At 44.7% G+C, this 26,024-nt stretch overlaps 1 protein-coding gene across 2 annotated transcripts in view; it reads right to left on the reverse strand.

Moving 5' to 3' along the window:
- SV2B (synaptic vesicle glycoprotein 2B) overlaps positions 1-26,024 on the reverse strand; it is a 108,574-nt gene that overhangs the window by 38,608 nt on the left and 43,942 nt on the right. For both annotated transcript variants that reach the window (XM_005294869.5, XM_005294870.5), the window contains one exon: positions 8,452-9,333. In XM_005294869.5, the coding sequence (XP_005294926.2) occupies positions 8,452-8,965 (514 nt within the window). In that variant the 5' untranslated portion in view covers positions 8,966-9,333. The remainder of the gene's footprint in view (positions 1-8,451; positions 9,334-26,024) is intronic.

Consider the following 26,024-nt stretch of genomic DNA (forward strand, 5'->3'; position numbering starts at 1 on the left):
TCATCAAAGTTTCCAAATTAAGAAATTCTTTTGGCTTCTGTTGAAATTCCATCACCTGTGTTATGCAGGAGGTCAGACTAGATGATCACAATGGTCTCTTCTGGCCTTAAACTCTGTGAATAAAGAAGGATGGATACAATACTATGCTATGCTAAGTGCTTATTAATGTATTATCACTATTATTATAATATTCCAACAAAGTTGTTAAAGACAAACTGTCCTAGTTTCAGAAACCAAAAGACATAAGGTAAAATTTTCAAAATTACCAAAGTGCCTTAGGTTCCTAAGGGCCAAAATATACACTGCAGCCAAATGGGTACAAATGGGACTTTGGCTTCTAAGTCTCGTTGGAAGTCAATGGGATGTAGGCTCTTCAGTCAAGTAGGGGCTTTTGAAAATTTTACCTATGGTCCTAAGGACCTGGGAATAAATGGGGAACTCAGGCAGAATGATTGCACTCAACGGAGTAACATTCCCTGGAGTAGATTTGGTCTTACAGAAGATTGGGGCAGGGGGCAGGGTACATTGAACATCTGGAAGATGTGAATAAAATAGATGAACAAAAGGCAGGTATGTTGGGTCGGATGGCCTTTTCGCTTCCTGATATTTCCTATGTGCTTTTGCTTGTAGGACAGTTGCTGCTTTATCTATAGATATCACTGCCCTGGCAAATGGCAATCAAATGATACAGAAAGAAAATTCCCATTGGTTCATATAGCATTTGCTTTGTTAAATAAACAGAAGTAGAGATAGCTCACCTACCATTTAAAATGACTTACCCTATGAGTTAAAAAATGAGTCACCACACCTAAAATAATAACAATGGGATTTTCCTATTCAAAGAGAAGGGTGGGGGGACATATACACACTAGCTGTGTGAGTGATCTATGGCTGCTGGAAATTCTGCAAAGTCAAAGCAAAAGGTGGATTTAGGAACCCACAGAATCTTCGAACGTGGCATTGAAAATGCGCGCTGAATATTTCACTGGGTGCTGCCAGCACAGAAAGTGGGTGGGTGTTTGCGCTCAGTGTCTTTCAAAGTACCCCCACGGGTTTTGTCCATCAATTTAAAATTCATAGCACCATCTGGTTCCCCCCCTTCTCCCTCACACCTAGTCCCTCTGCTAAACTGAAGTCTTCAATAGAGGAAGCCAAATTAATCCTTTGCCATTAAATGAAAAGCTGTTCATTTTGGCTCACGTCAGATAAAATTACTGCTGTGTTTACAAATGAGGAGACAATCATCACACTGCACCAGGCTCTACCTTTGCAGCTAGATAGAGCACCAGAGGTGCAAATACTGCAAAGAAGATATTGGCCAACACTGACTGGAATATTGGCTGTGTTTGTGCCTCTTTCGTGCCTGCTGATTCTATTGAACTTGCAGGCAGAAATGTTGCAGAAAATCTTAAGAAAAATATTACAGAATATTCATGAGAAGCAGATTAGGGTCAAAATCATGAACAGCGGCACCAAAAAACTGATTCTAAGTGTCCAGCTACACAACAAGCTTAACCACAGCAGTACAAAGTTTTCTGGCTTGGTTAAGAGCATCTGTGATCTAATGTGGTTGTTTGCAGCATTGTCAGGACAGTGTACTTACGGAGATACGTTCATAAATCATGTGACGGCCTAAGTCATATGCTGCCTGGTTAGGTTTGTAGGCCCAAGGCACAGAAGAGGGTGGGCCATCAGTAGGGCCCTACCAAATTCACAGCCATGAAAAACGTGTCACGGACCATGAAATCTGGTCTTTCGTGTGCTTTTACTCTATACTATACAGATTTCATGGGGAGAGACCAGCGTTTCTCAAATTGGGGGTCCTGACCCAAAAGGGAATTGCAGGGGGTCACAAGGTTATTTTAGAGGGTCACGGTATTGCCACCCTTACTTCTGTGCTGACATCAGAGCTGGGTGGCATACTATACCATACTACCCTTACTTCTGCTCTGCTCCTGCTGCCAGAGCTGGGTTCCCGGCCAGCAGCTGCCACTCTCCAGCTGCTCAGCTCTGAAGGCAGCACCACCACCAGCTACAGCGCAGAAGTAAGAGTAGCAGTACCGCAACCCCCCCTGCAATAACCTTGCAATCTCCCCAGAACTCCTTCTTGGGGCAGGACCCCTACAATTACAACTCCATGAAATTTCAGATTTATATAGCTGAAATCATGAAATTTACCATTTTTAAAATCCTATGACTGTGAAATTGACCAAAATGAACCGTGAATTTGGTAGGACCCTAGGCCTCAGGGAGACATTCATGGGTTTACATATGTTTATCCAGAAAAAATGTGAGTGGTAAGAAGATACTGAATTCTCTCGAGATGATAATTAGGATTCATTGAAACAACAGGTAAATAATGACAGAGACAAAGCTGTTGGGCCAGTATATGTTTCAAAGGGATAATAAACCCTGATATTCACCAAAGCAAAGGCCAGTGTATTGTTACATAATCCATTTTAAACCAACTCACACAGCTAGGCTTGAATTCCTATCTACCTGCATAAACTACCAGCAGACTTTTTAATTTTGGCTCTAACATTCTGAACAGGAGATCGGAGTAAAAGTCCAGAGGATAGTATTATATTTAAATTATTACTATTAATTTGTAGAAAGAAAGGGCAGCTTTGTACCTAAAAGCTCTGAAGTCTGTTCTCAGCACTGATGTGGACTCTTTTGCAGCCTTGTACAAATCACTCAGTTTCTCCTTGTCTCAGTTTCCTCTTCTGCAAAGTGATGACAATAAGCCTACTTCACTGGAGATATGCAAAGCTTAAACTATTTGAGCTCCTCATAGGAAAGGTGCTAACTATGTAAGTGAAAGATATTATAATGCATCTTTTATAGTATTTATACACTTACTGCCCTGTGTGAATAACTGATAATATTAACCCCCTGAGATGCTAGTAATAGCAATAATGAATGCAGGGCTGGCTCTAGGCACCAGCGCCCCAAGCCTTTTCAAGGTGTGGCATTCGAGCGCTTGGGGTGGTACTCCGTCGGGGTTTTTTTTTGCTTCGGCGGTGGCACTCCGGCTTTTTTTTTTTTTTTTTTGCTTGGGGCGGCAAAAAACCCAGAGCCGGCCCTGAATGAATGCACATAGTACCTCCAATCAATATGTATTCATTGAAGGTATAATCTGATTGGTTGATATTCCTCCAGATGCCAGTATTGCTCACTTTTCAAGTGAATAGAAATTTACTGACTCACCACAGACCTGTTTTCAGCCAGTCATGAGGCAGGCATTTTCTCATCTGTTGCAGTGGATTTAATACATTTAATTTATTTATCATTATTATTATTATTATTATTATCATTTTATTTATTACAGCATCAGACTCAGCTAAAGCAGAAATGTCTGGTGAATAAGTGGAAATAACCTGGTGAGAAATTAGCAAACTTCTCAGCCCACAAAATTTTAAAAATAAATGCCATCAATGTGCTAAAATATTCACTGCTGTGGGTGTGGGTTTTTAATTTCCCCAGCACTTATCTTTGAAGTAACATTTCACATCAAGGGAAAACCCAAATACTTGTTCTTTACCATTAGGAATAACTGGGGTTAAAACAGCTGTTCATTTGTATCTGAAGTAGAACTGTTTATTTTCAGCACAAAATTGAAATGTTTTATGAAATCTCAGAGGTGTCACATGGATTTCTCACATTTCAAGAAACTCTATGGGCATTTGTTTGTTTGCAGTTTTTACTCAAGCTGACTGCAATTTTGGTAAATTTTCCACTTTTTCTGAAGGGGGAAAAACATGCAAAACACCAGGGACACTGGAACAATTTTTTATAGTGCAGGTTCTGACAGCCATTGAACCAAACTGTAAACCCTGTATATAATGGAAACCACTTCAAGCCAGGGGGTGCAGCAGCATCCCCTGCACCCCCAGTTCCAGCACCTATGCAAAACACTGGGACTTAAAGGCAAAACATCCTTTCGGCAAAAGCCAAAGTTCACCAATTTAGGCAGTGCCACTTTTAGCTCTTGCAATTTGTCTGTCTTCTTTTCTTAAATGGTTTGATTATTTCTCCTGTTCATTTTCCATTCGCCCACTCCCCTCCACCCATGACCAAGAGAGCGAGAGTCACTTTCATATGTGCAAACATTAGCTGCTGCCTGGAAGCAACCTTAGCTCTGTCTGGAATGACCTAATCATGTTTCCTTATCAAAAATATGACTAGAACAGTCACCAGAGAATAAATATGAACCCTTGTGCTGATTCTATTTGTATGTAGAAAAGGTAAGGGATAGTAACTCCTGCGTATATAATGACCCAGGGGCCATGGTAATTTGAGTGAAAGCCATGCCCACTCTCATCAAACCTCTGCTCATTTCTCAGAGACACACTCTTGCAGATTATCACTGCACATTAGGCACAGATTGAGCCAAAAGAGCTCTTTGATTGCTACCATTATTCTGACAAGTCAGTCTACAAGTATCCTTGACCCTTGAGCGTTAACAAGACTAATTTGCCAGAGTACAACCCCTCGAACATCAAAGAATTAGAATACCCAGAAGGAAATGAGCCTGTGGCAGAAGCTCTGGGCATCGTGAATAGGTTTGGCTACTGCCTCCTTTTTTGAGTAGTTGGTGTGTGGCCAGAGAAATTGAGCCAGGAAAGGTTCTGAGGAAGCTTATTTTTTTGTATCCATCATTAGCACCTTTATAGTTCTCCTCTTCAGGTGATGGTAATAGCCATCTGAAGGTGCATAGCTGCCATCCTGATACCGGTGACAGAGAGAGAGAGATGACTCTTCAGGTGCTAAACTCCAGCTGTGCCTGCTCTAACATGCCATACCCTCCCTGGGTGCTCAGAAGAGGAGAAATCCTACACCGCGGACACAGAACCCTCCAGAGCCAGAGGGTATTTGTGTCATTGAATATTCATTATTCCTACTCCTGCACATCTCTGCAGGCTAAGTGTTTGCTAAGCCATTCTTAGCACAATTCCTTTTCACACCGATTTATCTCAGAGCCCTAGAATCCAAGCCGACTCCTCCGACATGCATTAAGCCTGCTGCAGGAGGGAAACCACGACAGTTGAGACGATATAAGCCAAACCTTTTTTATTTAAAAAAAAAAATGACCTGGATCTGAGAACCTCTTCCTGTCCCACATCAACCAGTAGCAGTAGGGAAATACTCCACTTTCCTCTGCACCTCCCCTATCTGGCTCTTCATTGAGCTGCACCAGCCTCAAGCTCTGAAAACAAGCTCCGAAATCTGACTCCCCAAACAACTAGGAAAGGGGTGTGGGAAAACTGCAAAAAGGCCCCTTTTAACCTTAAAGAGAACTCCCAGTGAGAAGGAACTAGGAGGAAAATGCCATCCCCCTTCATTAAAAATTGCAGGCAGATGAACCTGACCTGGTCTATAAGCGGTAATTGGATAAACGTGCAAAAAGTTTGCTTGCCTAGCCAAGCTCACTCTGTGAACATTGAGTCAGGTAAGTATTGGGTTGGGAAAAACAGAAGAACAAGCTTCCTCGTGAGACTTCTGGTACTCTCTCACTCTGGATGGGCCAGTAATGCTTCAAAGATATTTGGGTGGGGGGGACATATCAGTGCTTCTGACTCTGGTGCATGTTAGACTGAGCTCCACCAAGATAGACATTTCTAGGGTCAGATTTTTAAAATAAAGGGCCCGTTGTTCAAAGGTTCCCACCACCCAACATGCTGAAAATCTGGCCAGAAGCCTCCCAATGGGAGCTGCTGAAAATCTGACCCTGAACTCTTTTGACATTTTGGCCCTAGAAAATTGAATACGCTTTCGGAGCGTGGGGGGAGACTAATTAGCTAAATAAATAAATGCCCAGCCCCCAAGTCCAGCTGATGTACAATTAGTGCAGGACTTGGGAGTGGGACTGGAGAGAGAAAGGTGGCTCTGAGCTAAGCTACACCAGCCAGAGAGGTCCTTATAAGGGCAGCTGTCTGTTCCCTTTGTACTGCTAAAGTGGCATATGGGGGATGGATCTGACTCAAGCTTTCAAGTTAATTTCAGTTGGGGTAAACTGGTTAGGATCACAGGCCAGGATATAAGCTACAAGCCCAGGAGATTTCTCACCACCACTATAGATGCACACACTACCCAACCATCCCAATTCAGATCAAGCCTGGATTCCTAGGGGCCTGGGAAAGTCTATATCTTATTTGAGTTTTCAGGAAAAAGTTATTTTATCCAAACTATTCCACTCAACTTCAACCTCAGTTAAAATAAATAAACCTTTGCTTAATGCCCAAGGGGACAGGTCAGGAGTGAAACCAAGTGCATATTGTTACAGGTTGACTCTTTAATCTCATGTGGGACATTAAATTCATTCCCCAGATTTAGGAGGAATCCTCCATAGGCTACTTTTGACCCAGTACACATTAGCAAACAGCTTCAGCTGAGAATCCGGTGTCCAAAGGGAAATGACTGCACAGCTTCTCTGCTAATTAGGACTTTGGGCAAAGAGACATGGAGTCTGGACAAAGAGAAGAACATTAGTGAGAAGGGCAGCATCAGGGGAGACAATGTGGCAGCTTGCAAATTGCTGTGGAAGCCTAAGATCAGCAGCGGCGGAACACTGAGGCGTGGGGGGAAGGTACATGATAAGAAAAGAGACCTACACAGGCACCAAGAATAGAACTGAGCTGCAGCCACCTCTGCCTCTGGATGGAGAAAATAAAAAGCCAATTGATGCATAAAGTTTCCTGGTTTTATGAGTGTTAAACCAGATAGAGCTAAATCCTGTACTTCTTACGCAGATGAAATTCCCATTGATTTTGGTGGGCATTTTACCTGAGTAAGGAGTGCAGAACCGAGCCCTTATAGATCAGCAGGTTGTTATTTCAGATAGGCCTTTCAGTCCACTTGCATCATACCAACCACTGAGGAAGCAGAATCCTATCAGTCAAGGAGCTTTCAGTTCAAAGAGATACACAATACAATGCAGGTTCATACTGAGCCAACTGGACAAAAGTTGGACTTCCTACCAAACCATGCAGTTTGAGGGTTGATTAATATTGACTAGACGTCACGGGAAAATGAGGTTTTTAGGAGAGATTTAAAAGAGGAGAAAAGATAGGGATGGAGTTGCAGGCATAAGGGGTAGCACCGAGGAAGGGATACCTGTGAAAACCTGAAGCTGTGTCACCAGATGGAAAGGAAATGCACCAACTAGATGCTCCATTGTTCAGTAGCCCCCAGGTGACAGAGAGAGAGAGAGAGAGAGGACTCAAAACTGTTACAAATGCCTCCAATTTATACTAACACTGATTCCAGCTGGTAACTCTATAAAGCTCACTGAGACTTTGCAGAATTTCGGCTATCATCACGCTGGGAATGGATTCGCAGTGGAGAGGAAAGAAAGATGCAAGGAATCAGAGACATTCCATTGTGATTAGACTGTCCTTTAGGGTGTTTAAATTAAACTCTTTCCATTTCCCGACCCTAATCTAGCACTGGTCCCATCATTACCCTTCGGAATGCTCTGCGACTGTCAGCGTGAGAGCCGTCGTTTCTGCAGATCCTGCTATCTGAAGGAACCTTTCTGTGTCTCTCCACAAAAAATAACATTTAGTCAAAAACTGAATTTTCCATCCAAAAAATGTTGCAGCAAGCCCTGCCCAAGAGTGCTCTTCTCTGCAGAGAAGCCCTGTGTCTCTTGTCTTCCTTCCTAGGTCTCTCCTCATTCTCATCTATCCATTCCTCTTCAAGCCTGATCAGAAAGTTTCTCTTTCCTCCTCATTTCTACGCCACTCAGATACCACAGTGATGGGCATTAGATTAGATTTGATTAGATAGGAGACTCCCGTACATAAGAAAATATGTCTAAGGGAAGCTCACCCTCCTGTGAATGGAAATGAACTGGGATGGAGGCAGATACACAGAAATGATCCTCTGGGACATAGGTTCTGCTCACCCACTTAGCAGTTTAATATACAGTTAAACTGACTCATCTACTTTAGGCTCCATCAGACCTGTTTTGTGAACTTCTCATTACAGTTGAGCTACTAAAAGGGTTGAAATCTAGTTCCCTGAGTGCTCGGATTGGGAATGTCTCCATGCATGTTTGTCCTTTACATCAGTCTAATATTTTTGTATAAATAAACCTGCTCTCTGGAAACTGCAGACTAGGCTGCCTGGCAGAGGAGGTAATTCAAGTTGAGGTGCCAGGTTTGTCCTGGGCTGTGAGTACAGGAGCTGTGAGCACATTTGGCAGCTGGGTATGGGCATGATTCCATTATATTGCTCTTGAGAAGCCCCGTTCTCATCAGCACATGGAAGGGCATGGACAGGGTCTGGAATCAGCTCCATCTAGCCATCCTCAGCCCCATGAGAGTGAGTCAGGATGGGGAAAATGGGGGGGGGGGATCGTGAATGAACCCACCCTATGGAATAAGCTATGTTTGAATCCATCCTGGCTGCATAATGTCTGAAGGAAGGCTGTTCAGTGGTACTTACCTAGCATCCCTTTGTTTGAGCTGGACAAGCACATATCCTTCTCAGCACTGGGCAGAACAAAGCCAACCACAAACACCTCCACCCCATCCGCCATCAGTGCCAAGCCTAAAACAAAGAAGAGCATCCACTGGAAGCGCCCGTGGCCACACTCCTCGATGATGTTCTCATACTGGTGGGCAAGCTGTTCCTCATCCTCCATCCGCTCGGCTATGAGCTCAGCCTTGTCTCTAAACTCATCGGCCATGGCAGGGACTTTCTTCTTCTGTTTGCCCTTAATGTCATCTGGGTGAGGGATGCCCTGGTACTCTCCTTCGTAGACCTCATCTTCCTCATCATGGCCTTCCGTGGCATCGCTCTGGGCATCCTCTTCTTGGGTCCCATCACGGTAATAGCCATCTGAAGGTGCATAGTTGCCATCCTGATACCGGTAGTCATCTGACACCTGGTTCACCTCTCTAGCTATGTCCTTAGCCCCTTGATACAGATTTGCGTTGTTCCTATACCGATCATCCATTCTGAGTATATACTTCTACACACAGTATAGCACGGTGTGTATAATCTTGAATATAGTTGCGTGTTTATTTATTTGTGCAATCTCTGCTACTAGCTACACAAACATAACTTCCCTCCGATCTGGAATCTGATGCGCAGTGCACTGAGCTGGCTGTAAAATTTCAGGGGGGAGTTTCTTACAGGGCTTTTGGTAACGTTTCAGGTTTGAGCTAGACTTTGTTGACTTGCTTCTTTCAGTAGGAGGGAAGGTGTAGTTGGGATTATTGACTGGAGATCTGTGAGGGATCAGGAACTTTGTACAACTAGGAGCTAGGAAGACTTGGCAGGTTGCTCTTTTTTCTGATCCATTGTGCTGATGAAGGTCATGCCCTGAGAAAGAAAGAGAAACAGCGATGAGACAATATTGAGTTGAGAGGAGAAAGGCAGTGAGTGAAATAGACAACATTGCTAACACACTCTTTTCTATCTGAAGGGTGAAAAAAGGAGATGGAACATTCAGAGACTGTTATTGCACCTTCTAAAGGGAGGCATGTAAAGGCTATTAGATGGGTTGGAGACCATGATTACTCTACTGATGTCCCAACTTGTGGCTGACACTGTCTTGAATCAGAGTATGTCATTCCTAGAAGGCCGCAGCATTTGTTTCCATAGAGGACATCATGATAATGAGTGGTGCTGATTGATCAATGCCTTTAAGTCACTAGAGCAGTGTTTCCCAAACTTGGGACGCCGCTTGTGTAGGGAAAGCCCCTGGCGGGCCGGGCCAGTTTGTTTACCTGCCGCGTCCACAGGTCCGGCGGATCGCGGCTCCCTCTGGCTGCAGTTCGCTGCTCCAGGCCAATGGGAGCTGCTGGAAGCGGCGCGGGCTGAGGGATGTACTGGCCACCGCTTCCAGCAGCTCCCATTGGCCTGCAGCGGCAAACTGCAGCCAGTGGGAGCCATGATCGGCCGGACCTGCGGACGCGGCAGGCAAACAAACCGGCCCGGCCCGCCAGGGGCTTTCCCTACACAAGCGGCGTCCCAAGTTTGGGAAACACTGCACGAGAGGAATGTCTGTCTGCCAACTTGGAGCCCAGCCTTCATGATATTTGGGCACTCGTCGTCATCTTAATGAAAGAAAAACGGAGCTTTGCTTTTTCTTTTTAAGCCAGATCGCAGATGTCATTTTATTATATGGATTTTTTTTAAATGTATCCCCATCTGGACAAAAAGACCTGACAGATGCAGTGCATGCAGAGAGAAATTCTCCCACCCACCCAGGCCCCATTTATTCCATTTTGAGCAACCACTGTAGGAGACATTTTCTCACTTAGCAACAAATGAAGTTAAGATGGAATCATGACCCTCTTCGGAGAAAACGGAGTGAAGCCAAATCCTTTATAAACAACCTCAGATTTTGGAGACCTGTATTCAATTATTTTTCAAGTGGATTTCAGCCAGTTGGCTCTCTTGTGCCTTTTCCTATTATTACACAGAGCTGAAAACAAGGTTTTTGAAAGAAGGCGTCAGTTAGTAAATAAATATACAGTACAATCATGCAATAAGAGCTACTATAAGTCAGATGTGGTATAAGATTGGTTTTCATTTGAAGCTTTCAAGTAGTAACCTAAATATGTAAAATATAAATGAACCATTAACTGACATATCTATATAATATGTAACCTGTGAGCACTATTATTTTGTGTGTGTATACGTATATATACACTTATGCACACTTTGCATTTGTGTGTGTGTGTACACATGCACATACATACATGTGTATGGCATGCAAAGGTGATAACATAACAATGCAAACTCTGCACTTCAGAATATTACTCTCATCATGTGGGCACTGTGCAAATGCCATACAGCTGAAATTATGTACACACAATTCTGATAGGAAATGCAGTAAAACCAACATTGTCAAATGCTCTGAAGGGAGCCACTCATGTCACACGCTAGGAAAAGGCATTACGGTCAAAGTAGCATCAAAAATATAATTTGGATTAAAACAGAGTCTGCCTGTAGAGAAAGGTCTTTCTATACTATATTGAAAAGAGTTCCCTTGAGCATGAATGGGGATCCTCCAAGCAGTTCCATGTGTTTATGCAAAGCCCTGTTTTGTTATGTTTACAACCGAATCAGGAGTTTCATGCAGAGTAAAACAGCTTTTGCTCCTGTTGCTCTGGTGTCCTGTAACAGATCTGCTTTCTAGCTCATCTAGAGGGCCACTCTTCAAACCTACTAACTGTGGGAGGCACCAGCTTGCTGGTCATGCACATATAATCGGAAAGAGGCAGGTCCCAATATCCAGTACTACAGTTACTACTGTTTCCAACAGAATTGCCATATTTGTGGTATGCCAAGCAAGATCTCCACTCAAACTACATTAACTTTGATCTATGATTCCCCTATAAGTGGCATCACAAGCCTTCCCGGCAGCAGGTAATAACCTCGTGGCACAGTAGATGTGCCAATAAGGCCCCTGTAACCGAGTCTCCACAAGTGCACAGGTATGTTTATCCCCACTGGTCCCTGCTGATGCAAGAATCATCTCACCTCAGCCAGTCACTGTTGAACTAGTGGTTTGACTGTTGTGTCTTGCAACAAACCAGCTGCTCTGTATTAAGTGCTGATAAAAGCTTGTCCCCACATTTAGTGCTGGAGAGCACGCTGTGGTGGATCATCCAGCAGGGTTATAAATTACCTGACCTACTCGTTTGCAAGCAGCCTTCATTTCTAGGATCCAGTGCTGTTTAAGGGATTGCGCTAGCATGGGGATAGAAGGGAAGGAGGGAGGGATGGGGGGCTGCCTACCCCAATCCACTCCGGGGGGAGGCAGAGCGCACAGAATGCTCCCTGCTAGTACCTTCAAGGGTCTACACTGCTCCAAAGGGAGGCACAATCCAGCCATTTATAGGGGCCACTGGCAGTGCAAGGAATAGAGAAAATAAGAATCTTTGGGCATGAAAGAGGCCAGGACGCTGAGCTCGGTCTTTCTGCTCCTTCTAACCAATGTGTGCAGTCTGCAGCATGTGTTTGGTTAAATGTATGGCATACACATAGGCCGCTTTCTCATTATGGGGCGGCGGGGTCAGTCTCTCTCCGTGGATACTGTCAGAGCATCTATCTTTGCTTTAGCTCCCATGACATTTGTCGCTGCAGTAAGCACATTTCCTTCTTTTGCTGAGTTATCCCATACATTTTCCATTAGGTTAAAAAGGCAGCCGAGGCATTTTCCAGGACTGTGAAAAACCAATCAATAAAAAAAAAAAGAGGCAAGCCAATCAAGTCAGAAAGATCAAGCAACTCTAGAGAACGCTGCAGTAAAGAGAAGCCTTTGCATCCACTCTGGATGTGTTTATATGCAAAGAAGTTAATACACTGACAGCCAGCGGAGGCATTTCACAGGTTTTACATCTTGCGTTTCATTGCTACAGGGCCTCCAGCGTGGGTTAAAAAAATCCCCAGACTCCTTTGGAGTCTTAAAAAACCATCTCGCTTTTGAAATAACCTTTTCCATTATACAAAGGTTCACTCCAAGGGTGGATATTATTCTCTTCGAGGCAGTGAGAATTTAGCTCCATTGAGAATATTTTCTTCCAGAAAGAAGGGGGAAGGGTTTTTAAACGGGAACACTCTATTCTGGTACAAAGAATCAGGAAGAACATTAGACCCTGCTGTTGAATTGTTCAAGTGGCACTTGTTGGCAGGTTATGTTTCAAAGTGACCTCAAGTCTCAGCCTGTCAAATCAAAGAAAGTGGCCTGGGCAGTGTTTCCGTTGCCACTTTCTTTTCTGGAAACAACACGTTGCTTCCTGCTGATAGTTGTAAAGGCGAACTGTAAAGCTTTCCTTGTAAATGAAATTATAATAATTAACAAACTTTTCAAGAGTCCAGATCAGCAACAGCCTTTAACATACCAAATCAGCAACAGGCCCAAGATGCCCGAATGCCATGAAAAAGCTGGCCCTTTATACCAGCACCCATTGAACCCAGCAGTGAATTTTGCTACTGATGTAAATGGGAGTAGGATTGGGTCCTCAATGCGCACTGGCAATTTGGGAGTGGATTAAATATTCGATGCCCCAATATCTTCTCTGTCCTGACATTCATGGAAACCAGTAACTGGTCATTTATCATTTGTTAAAATTACAAAGATATACATTTGACAACAAAAAAGCTGGAAATCATTTCCTCCTTTCCTAAGATGCCACAACATGAGCTGAGGATTGTGTGTGTCACCCAGAATCACAGGAGACAGAGGAGCATCCAGACCATCACTCTCCTGCCAGGTCAGGATTGTTCCCTACCGTATGGCACCACTTACCTCAAGGGCATTGTGAGGAATGCAGAAAGTAATGCCGCTCTAGTGATATCATCGGCTGTTGAAGTGGGAACGTGAACCATATAGTTCAGGTCTTGGCGGGTAAAAAGCTTTTCCGTACATATTTATTCTGCAGAATGCAGGGCTATCGGCTGCACAGGATGGTAATGGCAGTGGCACATGGGTCATTATCTTACTCAACAGCTATACAACAGCCCCTGCCTTTGCCTTCACTTTGCAGCTGTTCCACAGGTTGCAGTCACACCCAGCAATTCCTGAGACAGACCCACTAACTCTAGCAGCACAAACGCTCCTCTCCTGGGGCATGGAGTAATGCAGCACCCACTCTTCCAGAGCAGGGAACTTCCGCTCTCTCCCTGCAGTTTGCACACCCTCCTGGGAGCAGGGAAATCTCTCTCCCTGCAGCCTGCAGGTTGTCCTCTCTCCCACACTCAGGGCCGGCTCCAGGCACCAGCCCTCCAAGCATGTGTTTGGGGCGGCACCTGGAGGGGGGCGGCGCTCACCCGGGGAGAGCGGGGCCGCGGCCGGGCTCTCTGCCCTCCTCCTGGCGCGCCGGCCGCCGGGGAGAGCGGGGCCGTGGCCGGGCTCACCGCCCTCCCCCCCGGCGCTCCGGCCAGCCGGGAAGAGCAGGGCCGCGGCCGGGCTCGGTGCCCTCCCCTGCCGCGCTCCCCGCCGCAGGGCGGGGGTGGGGCGGCGGGAGGCTTTTTTGCCTGGGGCAGCAAAAAAGCCAGAGCCGGCCCTGCCCACACTCTTGCTGCCTCTCTCACACTGCACCCTGCACAGTACTCTGCTAACAACTTCACTCTGCTGGAATGTGTAGTGAGCCAGCAGTTGGCTGTATTCCCCCCATGAATCCTCCTTTGTCACATGGTACTGGCCAGGCACTTTCATGACCAGTTACTGGTTTCCACAAATGTCAGGACAGAGAAGATACTGGGGCATCGTATATTTAATCTACTCCCAAACTGTCAGTGCGCATTGAGGACCCAATCCTACTCCCATTTACATCAGTAGCAAAATTCACCCCTGGGTTCAGTGGTTACTGGCTCTAGGCCCCGGTATTCTAAGCAACTGCCTGTCAGGAGTCCTGTTAGCAGCTTCTTGTTTCACTCTGCCCCGGAGGAGATGCTGAGCCGTGAGACTGTTCCATGGGGGAAGGAGTAGTTGTCAGTTCAGTGATTTATTGACTGCTCTCAGCTTAACCAGGCCAGCCCTTCAGCAGCAAACACATCATCCAAGCAAAGTTACAGGTAATTCTATCTTTTCCTTGGGACATGTCTACCAGTAACTTACCCTGCAATTGCCCAGTACTTACATGATACTTACCCTGGAATTACCCTCTGCCTCTGTATACTCTGTATTACTTACCTTTCAATTACCCCCTTGCTACTAGCTAACATATCTAGCCCTCTACATTAGATTTTTCTATAGTACTCATCACCCAAGTATTTAAGCACTACCACAAGTTTAAATGCTACTTACCCTACAATTACTCCTCTTAGCAACCCCACTTACCATGTGTAACGCCCCCTCTCCACCCAGTTACCTTCTTTAATGCCAATCTGCTTACAGGTTTTTTGATGGATAGGTCTGGGTTCTTTTGGATCCCGCCACCCACTCAGCAGGGTGTATCTTCCTTATTTTTTCCTATGAATTTATTTGGTGGTGCCTCCACCCCCCTCGCTCCTTCCTGGCAGGGTCGCCAGGGCAGCTTGGGAGGAAAATTCTAACCACAGGTTAATCCCCACTTACTTGCCAGATCGTTGGAGACTTCCAAGAAATAAGACAAACACATACAATATATAGAGCAGCTCCAGCATGGGGAAGGAGTGTCTCTCTATAGTAGCTAGGAAGGGTTATGAAAGGGGAAGGGGTGTCCTCTCCCCTCCCAGCTGGTGGGAGTTGAGAAAGCCGTAGGAGGCTGGGAGTTAGTACTAGTATCTTGAGTTTATTTGCTCCTGTTTTGGAACCTGGTTTTTACAATAAATTGAACCTTAGGGACCTTGTACCTGGGATGTTATTTTCCCTCCACTGCTGGAGCTGGGGGTGCTGCAAAAACCCCTGGCTTGAAGTGGTTTCCAATATATACAGGGTTTACAGTTTGGTTCAATGGCTCTCAGCACCCCACTGTAAAAATTGTTCCAGCACCCCTGCTGGCTGGTGAATCTGCATTCCAGTGTACACCCCTCTGCTACACACTACTTACCCTCTAAACATACTGCACAATAACCCTCTCTATATAGTCTATTTAGTATTTACACTCCAGTTACCTCCCCACCAAATACTATGTACCATCCAATTATCCTGACTCTACACAAAACGTATCCTTCATTAAATCCTGCCTCTGCATGCTATAATTTACTCTGAAATTACCCCTCCTCTACATACTACTTACTCTGCACTACATTACTGCACATCCAGGAGCTACTTCGTCTGTGGCCAAATATTGCCTGTTTATCCTGTGAGCAAGGTACCTTCTAATTTGTACTCTGCAACTTAAAATGTCAGCACAAGTTCTTATATATGTCACGTTGATATAAGAGTAAATGGTAGTGGGACCTTTTCTGGGGGCTGTCCTGTTTTCTCTAGCCTCTTATTCACCAAAGATCAGATGCTTCCCTCCCCACTTCATCATGTAGCCATAGGTTAAAGGAATAAGGTAGGTCTTGGGGTAATCCCTCTTGGCAGATTGCCAGGGAAGAAAGATTCAGGAGAATATGGACGAGAATAGAATGGACAAGAAATCTGTAATTTCCCTTTCCCGGGAGCAGAGGAGCTGTAAAGCGTGTGTGTGTGTGTGTGTGTACATGCAAGCGCATGCACACTCTGGAGAGGGGGACAAGACCTGAAAGCAGGGCCGGCGCTTCCATTTAGGTGACCTAGGCGGTCGCCTAGGGCACCAGGATTTGGGGGGGCATTTTGCTGCCATCGGCAGTGGGGGGTCCTTCCACGCTCTGGGTCTTCAGCGGCAATTCTGCGGTGGGTCCTTCACTCGCTCCAGGACCCTCTGCCGAAATGCCCCGAAGACCGGGAGCGCGGAAGGACCCCCCTGCCGCAGAATTGCCGACGACGACCGGGAGCGCGGAAGGAACCCCGCCTAGGGCGCCAAAAACCCTGGCGCCACTCCTGCCTGAGAGGAGAAATTCAGATCATTTCCCTTCTTTTCCCAGATAGGACACAGGGAGTGAGATGCTAAGGGGCAGAGAGAGGGACTCAGAAATATTGTCATAGGATCTTTAGCAGGCACCAGCATAATCCCCAGGAAACAGATGGTAGCTCAGTTTAGCATTCTGCCTGAAGGACAGCTCCTTCAGCAAAGCATCCGCCCCTTCCCCGCCCCCAGAGCTGTTTTCTGCTGACAGCATTGGGAAGGAGCCCAAATCCTACAGCAGCCATAAGGATACTGCATTCGCAGAGCAGGTTGTAAAACAAGCCTGGGAGGAAATTCTTCTCCTTGACTAGGAGAAGGGGAGCTGTGCCTTTATGTTTTTCTGATGGTCCAACCTGAATGTGAATATTAATGTGGATGAAATTAATGAATCCCTTTATATTAACCCGGGACCAGATTCTGAGAGATGCTGAAGACCCACATCTCCCATTGGACAATATCCTGGACTTCGGGGATCCTGGATTTAGAGGAGCATTATTGTGGTGGTAGCAGGGGACCTAAGTGGGACTGAGTGCTGTAGGTCTACGTACGTGTGACAGGAAGGATGGTCCAGCACTTGGGGGCATTACCTTGAGGGCTGGACGGACCAAGTTCAATTCTCTACTCCGGCACAAACACCCTCGGGTGACTGTGAGCAATTCATTTAGACCCAGCTCCTCAAACACATTGAACTCAAGGGGCGTTAGGCTCCAAAATACCTTTGATCTGGGGCTTAGTATCCCTGTGCCTCAGCTCCCCATTTGTAAAATGGAGATATTTGTACTTTGCTACCTCACAGCAGTGTTGTGAGGAGAAATGCATTATGAAGCTTGTGAGCATAGACCGTGTATATAGGTATATGGGCCCATGGTGCCTGTGCTCCAACAATATTCAAGAACGTGGGCCCAGCTCCACCAATGTTTGGGGCTCTGCTGCCGGCCTGGCATCTGGGGTCCCTGCTGCCGCCCAGGGCTCCGTTGCCAGCCCCAGCCTCGACCCCCTTGCCCCCATCCAGGTCCCCCCTCCTGGAGACATGGCTCTGCTCCCATGTGGGGGCGGGGGACTTGGACCCGTTCTGGGCACCACCAAAAATTATACCAACCTGGCGCCCATGCTTGTGAAGTGCTCAAATGCCATGGTAACGGTGGGCGAGGGAACATAGACACTAAGTCCATAGATAGCGAGAGATAGTCCCTACCCAAAAGAGTTTACAGCCTAACCAGACAAGATAAACAACCAAGGGAAGAAAGGAAGCACTATTGTCCCCATTTCACAGCAGGGGAACAAGTTCCCAGAGAGATTAAACAGTTTGCCAGGGTTACACAGAAAGTCTGTGCCAGACCTGCGAACTGAAGCCAGACCTCCCAAGTCTCAATCCAATGGCTTAACCACAAGACCACCCTTCCTCTCTCTTTAGAGGGACACACTCAGTAGACCCGTTAAAATGTCAGCTCTCTCTGAAGTCATTTTCTCTGTACTATGTGGCACATGCAGCATGCATGACAGTGTGGTAAAAAGGTTTAATTGGAACAACTCGCAGAACTGTTTTACTCCGTCCCTTGGGAATCATGCAGCCATCAAAAGCCCATGATGGTAAAGTCTTCAGCCCCCCCACACACCATTCTCTCTTACACTCACATACGTCTCGCCTCTGTTTCAGGGGTTCTCTTCCATATGCTGTATAGAAAAGTGCCAGCCCACCCTGGGAGACCACAGCACCGGCATTTGTATCTGAAGCACGCTTTCCTCTTCTCTGTTTTCTCTCTACTGAATTTGATGACTTCATACGGATTTTTATTAACTCACGTAAAAACTTTTCTGCCCAAACCAGATTAATGACCTGCACCATCTTAATTTCAGGAGGGGGCTTGGGAAATGGCAAGGCTGGGGGGAAACACCTCTGCTGCATAATTCTCATGAACTCCTTTGCCCGGGGAACAGGAAAGCACAGCAGAATTAATGTATATTAGTTAATATTCTGAGTGATTATTTTTTTTATCTCACTTGAAACCCAGTAATCTTCGGAGGACTTCCTTAATGCCTCAGGCCATTTATTTGATTTTGCTGGAATAAAAAGAAACAGACTATTTACCCTCTTGTTTGCACTGCAATATTTTCTTTTCTGTTCACTAAGGCCATTGTTTTGTAAGTAGCCAGGACTCTGCCCTCAGCTCCACCCATGTAACCTCCTTAACTGTGGGGTGCACAACTGGATTTAAGGGCAGAATATGGTCCTGTGTAAGGATTGAGTCTAAAAGGGGCTTTACTGAAGGGAGTAGGGTACAGAGGAGCCTTTTTTCTGCCCTTTAAGGAGATATGTGTAGCCTTTTTACTTTTCTGTTTGGGAAATCTGAGGGTGACTTTGGAACAGGCAGGTTTGCTTTAAAAGAAAGCCCTAGAATTTGTGCAAACACAGCACTTGGGGAGAAAAACCTGGCTGTTTGTAGTAAAGATTGGTTCTGCCTTTGGGAAGATAACCCCCACCACCATCAAAGCTCACAAACCAGATTGACTCATCTTTCTGGCTAAAGATGGGCCATAACTGGAACCTAGACTCTCAACCCCTTCAAATGTGAGCACGTTTGGTAGAAAAGAAGTTGAATTCAAATCCGATTTTGGAACAATTTCTTGAAAGCACATCCTGGGAGGTATCAGCATCACCAAATCTGAAGCTGATCTGGCCTCAAAAACCATGAATCTTCACCAAATCCTAATCCATATCTAGCACCAAACACGGCTTCCTCATTCATTCCTTAGTACCAGACATGGAAAGCTATGTGTATTTCCTCTACTGCCCATAGTGAATAAACATCTATCCCTGTGTCGGCAAAGGGGAAGGCATTGCTTAAGAGAAATATGCGGCACATCCTCCCTCCCAGGGACTGCATCACCTCTGCAGTCCTCCTACTCCCTGCTACCCCGAGAGCAATGAGAGTTTGGTTGAGTAATGTCCTCAGGGTTTAATCCAATAATAATTGCTAGTGCTATTCTGTGAGCAGTAGTTACGCCTGCTGGCAATAGAAAAGTATTCTAGAAAAGCATAAGAAAAGTCAAAGGGAGTCCTACACTCTACTGATTTAGTTGCAAATGAATGGCACCAGGGTAAATAAGACAACACCCTCTATGTAAATGAGGCTATGCCTTAGAATATCAGGGATGGACGGGACTTCAGGAGGTCATCTAGTCCAACCCCCTGCTCAGAGCAGGACCAATCCCCAGACAGATTTTTGTCCCAGATCCCTAAATGGCACCCTCAAGGATTGAACTCACAACCCTGGGTTTAGCAGGCCAATACTCAAACTACTGAGATATCCCTCCCCCCCAATGCTGTCTAATGCCCTGACCACCCTTTGCAGACCTATGCACAAAACTCAACAGCTGCAAAATCTGCCGAAGAGCTGAGCAATATCCAGGAGGAAAATTGCTCATCTCAAACCAAGGTGACCACTGAAAATTCGCAGATGTTTTATGGCCTGTGTTATGCAGGAGGTCAGACTACATGATCACAGTGGTCCCTTCTGGATTTACAATCTATGACTCTACCAAAACACTGAATTCTTCACAGCTGCATCAGCTATTGTTATCTGTGGTCTCCCTATCATGGATCCAGATCTCAAGGTTAGCTTGGATTATCTCCCCCTATAGTGTTGCTATACGATTGTTTTCATTTAATGCAAGTTGAATAATAATCATATCATACAAGCCAAGGTATTTTATGCATCAATTTGCTGTGTTAGTCAACCATTGAATGTTCCCCATAATCACCATGCATAAGGCTCCAGGTCTTGGAGTTTTACCCTTATCAAACTCAGGTGGGTTTATCACATATCAGTACTATGGTGGGAGGTGGGGAGGGAGTTGATTGTTAATGAAACGACTTTTCTTCCTTGATTGGCTTCATAGAAGAAGCGTGATTCCTGGGGGGATACGAATGAAAAGACGGTTGGTGCAGCAGGAAAGGACTGGCTTCCAAGGCATATAGAGCGACATGAGAAAAGGATACAAAGTGAGCAGGGCAGCAAGATATAAGAACAGAGATATAAAGGGGGATACATTTGTGTGGCGCCTTGAAGGTGAGAATAAGAAGAATGAATTTGATGCAGAAGGCAGGAGGAAACCAGTGAAAAGGCTTTGAAGATGGAAGTGACGTTGTTCAGAGCAGCAGGCAAGGAAGAGGATTTTAACAGTGGTAGTCTAGATAGATTGGAAGGGAATAGGTTAGGAAGAGGAGAGATTAGGCAGGGCATGGCCAAGGATTTCAGCCATATGGGCTGATGGCAAGGATGGATTCCTGGCCAAAATATAGAGGGAAAAGTGGCAAGATCTGGAGACAGCCTGGATGTACTAACAGATGGGAAAGAGGAATTAGTAGCCTGCTGATGGGCTGAGAGTGGAGGGAACTGGAATTAGGAGACAGGGAAGGAGGATAGGGCTAAGGATACATCTCAAATCGTTAGAGGGCAAGAATCAGAGACTGGAGCGAAGGAGGACAGGATGTTTGGTGTACGGAGGGAAGTCACTGGACATGTGAGGAAGTGTAAAGGGGAAAATGAAAGCTCTTGGGAAATTATTGATACATAGACAGTGGAAAGAGCAATCCCTGTAGCTTAGCAATAACATGAGCTCTAAACGTCAGTATTATATTCCCATCCCATCCTCATTAGAACTGAACCCTTAATCCTCACAACATCTTCAAAATCAAACTCCTGCTTGACTTTTGTAATTGTATTTCACCTCCAGAACAAGCTGGAATCATACCCATACCGAGGACACTGAACATTTTACTAGCGCATATGTCAATGACATATGTTCATAAGGAGCTAGTGGGGGGGAAATCAGCCCATCTAAATCGCTTAAAATATGAGGGGATTACACCTGGCTTTTTCTAAATAGATCCCATTTCTTCTGTTGTGAGTTTGCAGCCATTCGTTCCATCATCACATGAACTGATCGCATGACACCAATGAAACAGCGGTCCTGGGATTTTCTTATATGGTGATATTGGGCCAGATCCTTAGCTGGTGTAAATCAACATAGCTATGTTGAAGACAATGGAGTCATGCTGATTTCAATCAGCTAAGGATCTGGTCCATGGTTTGGAAGCACCGATGCTCCCTGATCAGGCATCATGACAGAAGTTTATAGTTAGATAGAGACAGATATTGCATAGCATATCATTTAAACAGAGAATTCCCTTAGATTTCTCTTGACCCCCTCTCAAACCCCACTAGGGTCCAGAGGGGATTATGTGCTGCAGTTTCTTGCATTGGATCTAGCCAGAATCTAAGTCTAAAGGAAATCATGACCTTCTAGAGATGGGCCCACAACAAAATGCCAGGTCCGAATTCCCCCGAACTTTGCATCCCAGTTCAGAACTTCCCCAAATTTGACTTCTTGGGCCCATTTTCTAGCATCTTCCATGCTCCTCCTCCAGGGAATCTAGCTCAGGTCCATGAGCTTTCTCAGCACTGTTCATGCAACTGGGTTTGATCTGTAGGAGCTGGGAAGCTACTTTGTCACCGGTTAAAGGCATTTTTAAAAATCACAAAATAACCATGTTGTGATAGTCTGGCATTTATTTTGCATTTCATATGGCTTGATGTCCTGTCACAACTTCATCACATATTCACACTACAGATCTTGTCATACAAAGTCAAGACCTTTGGCCATGATTATTTTACTCATCCAGTGCTCATTTTTCCTGGCTTCAGGGAGGTAAAGGAGTGTTTCTCTCCAGTCTCTCCCAGACTCGTGGGAGGAATGCTGCCAGCAGCATATTCTCCCAATTCCACATGAAGCAATGAACAAGCATGAAGCAAAGGCACCCACTCCATCCATCCATTGGCTCTATGTTCCCCAAGCCACCTCATTAAGCAGAGCTCCACTCACTCGGCTTGCAGTCAGGACTAGTAATCATCACATGCACAGATCCTTCAAAGGCCACATGCAGAAGTGCAAGCTGGGTATCACTGCAGTAAAACTGTACTCATTTACCGTAATTGTAATCTAGTGGTTTGAAGCAACACATTATTCACCCACAAATCAGATACATACTTTTCTTGCAGTTGTCTCTAAGAGTGTTACCAGCTGGGACCTATATTAAGAGTCTGCTTTCAGTTTTGTCATCATAAAATTACACCCCCAAATAATTATGGCTATAACAATTGTGCCTGGGGCTTACACATTTACTGAATTTGTGGGTGCAATAAGACATGGTTTACAGATACTTACAAATGCTATACATTGTACCCACAATTAACAGCAGGGGCAATTATTTGCAGGAGCAAAACTGCAAAATAGGAGGCTAGATTAAAAAATCAAGGCCATAATATGGAGGTCTTTCAGAGATTTCATATTTACAAGTAAGTCCTTTGAAAACTGGGTAAGGGAAGTATCTTTTGCTGTTGTTTAAATCAAAAACATAGCATTCTATTAAAAATAATAAACATAAACCTGTTACCCAAGAGACTTTTTTGTATCAACTTTTTTGTTATTTGATGGATGCTGTAGTACAAGCCAGAAAAGACCCTAGTGGAACTTATTAAGTAAGCTATCTGCAACACAGATTCTGTATTAGTAGCTGTGAGTCACAACTCATAAGAAAAGAAAGACATCTGAAGGTCATTGACTTCATATCCTCTACCCAAGGAATAGTTTTCAGCACCATAAACAGCACCTAATGACTACTACCCTGTGATATACATAGGCCAGGTAGGGTAACACTCCGTTGTCCAATTTAAGATTGGAGATTTGCTTTGAGATGCTGCTGTGTTTATCACTTCAGAATGGTGCTCGTTTAATCATTCCATATATGTTACAGATTGGTGAGAGATCGCCAATGATGTATCCATGGCATATTGAGAAATGTAGGGAAAACAAGAGCTCGGGTAATTTAGTGTACTATCAACATAAAATTTATTATTTAGAGAAAACATTTTAGTTCAAAATATATTGCTGCAGAGTTTATTGAGCTTGGACTGTCATGTTGTTGGATAATCTGTATTTATTATTTGGTACATTTTTATACTTTTTCTTGTATGTGCCCATCTTGGAATTAATTCATTACTTCATTACAGTAATCTAGTTTCTATGAGTATAAATCATGGGGCCTGAGGATAAGTAAACTATCCTAAGAAAGGCTTGGTCAGATCTCCAGCTGCTATAAATAGGGGTAACTCCATTGACTTCAATTAAACTATGCCAATTTATACCCGCTGAGGTTCTGGCCCTACTGGTCTATTTTGCTGCCCTTACTCATATTGCATAGTGGCAATATGTGGCAGAAGTGGTTCAATAAGGAGCAAATACAAAGCAATTTAATTGTATATGAATAAACAACAATATGTGGAAAAAACAGAAAAGAAACATCAGAGTTTCAATTTGATCCAAGTTGTTTGATATTGTTTAGGAAACAATAGAAAGTCATCACTTTTTTTCTTAATGGGGTGTATTGTCATATGGGAGAGCTCTGACTTTAATTTGAGCAAATGTAATGTAATGCATGTTGAGTCTAAACTTCATTGTGGTGGGGTGTGTCAGGCCTTCTCTGTCCCCTGCTGGAGGCACCAGCACCCTGATATTCCCCACCCAAGGAAAAGAGACTCAGACCAGGTACCAATAAGACAGTCTTCCAGAAGGGCCAGGAGGAAATACTGACCATCCAAGAGCCAGCAGGCCAGTTAAGAAGGCTTGCCTGCTTCTTCTCAGGGCAGGGTGAGACTGGGACAGAGAAGGAACTCCTTGGAGATAGCTCAAAACCCCGGAGCCTAGTCAGGGCCTTGCCCTCAGGCACTGCAGATAGGCATTGGCCTTGGAGTTTTGTTTTGTTTGTGTATTTAAAGGAGCAGACTGCCAAAGTTTGACTATTGGTCTGGGGGTAGACTGACGGCAAGCTTACAGTCACAGCCAGTGGATTGAGGCTGGGGACACCTGCTCTACCATGCCTGGCCCCACAGGGGGTGTTATGAAGTAGCCCCACTTGCCACAATCATAAAAGGTGAATTTTTCAAAAGCACCTAACTGACTTCGGGGTAAAAGTCCATTAGACTTTTAATGCTCCTAAGTTACTTAGGCGCTTTTGAAAAAGTAACCAATATATTGCTGGTAAAGAATTGCAATATATGGTCAATGAAAGGGACTTAGTGATTCATGGTAGGATGTATGCTCGGAATAAATGCTTCTACAAACAGTTAAGGGTTTTGTAATATACCTCATAACTGGAATCCCTAATGATCATGTAAATCACCTTTAAAGGGATTTATCTTTCAGTCTATATAGAACTTAATACTGGTGTTATTGTTTTATTTCTTAGATTGTCATGATGAGGCAGTATGAAAACAAGAACGTGATTGCCTGGAGAGGGCGCTGTCTGTGTGTGGAGTCAGAATTTATTCCACAATTGTTTCACAAATGTAACATGAAATGTTTTCAAAAAGCCATAACACTTAAGAAGCATGTGAGTGCACACGGACAGACACACACACATACTTCATTTATCTCCAATTCACCATGGCCTCGAATGACTGATGGCATGTGAGCTTCAGTATCATGTCTCTCAGCATATCCTATGAGTATGGGCATCTGCTATGAAGCTAACACTTTGGGCTGGATTCTCAACCCTCCCCACGCCGAGCGCAGGTGCAAGGAATGGGTGGTGAAGGCTTCACGGAGCCAGTTATGGTTCCAAGATCCACCACCACCCAGCCCTCATATACATTAGAGCAGCTGGGGTCCTGCTGTAAATTACACCAATGGAGAACTGAAGTGAAAGATCTCCGCTCCTCCATACCTGCGCTTCAACCCCTCATCCCCAACCTAACACCTCCTGTTAGTTCTACACCAGCTGAGAGTTTCTCCACTAGCCATTTCCACCCAGAATCACCCACATTGGACCACCTGAGTGGCACAAAGAGTGTGGACAGAGTAGGCCACAGAATCCAGCCCCTTGTGTACTACACATACTGTTGCCATCAAACTCTGTTTGATGCTTTGATGCATGGTCCCACTCAGAAGCAAAACCTAGCAACATGGTTCCTTTAGGAGGAAAGCATCCAAAAGACACAAAATGGACCAATACCATTTTTCCTTGAAGCCTGATATACCCTGCTGTGTAAACTGCATTCAAAAGACAATTAAGAAATCAGGTATTTCATTTAATGTTACGGTTAATCTACTTGATGTCATTCCATCCATGCAAGTACAGTACATCAGGAAGCCAATAGTCTGGTGTGTTTTCTTTGCCTCCTACACCCACGGAGCATTGGGTAAGTTTTCCATTAAAACATGTGCCAGATTGATGACTAAAATGCCATCCGCTGCATGTGACAGTGACTTTCCTGGTGAAGTAACTGCAGCCTGAGTTTAAGTTTTGCTTCTCCATGTTTGTTTGAAACAGGATGACAGAAAGCTTCACGGATTGCTAAGGAGATGTTATATTTTTAATCTGATATTCTAAGAGTCTGGATACTTTTAAAAGTCGAGTTGAGGACGGCATGTACTCATGATAAGCTGGTGCAGTGCTCATCGAACAGATGAAACAAGTAACAATCATCAGTCTTCTCTGAAGAATAAACAGCTTTTCTGAAT

Source organism: Chrysemys picta, chromosome 10 (assembly GCF_011386835.1).
Source record: "Chrysemys picta bellii isolate R12L10 chromosome 10, ASM1138683v2, whole genome shotgun sequence".
Taxonomy (NCBI): Eukaryota; Metazoa; Chordata; order Testudines; family Emydidae; genus Chrysemys; species Chrysemys picta.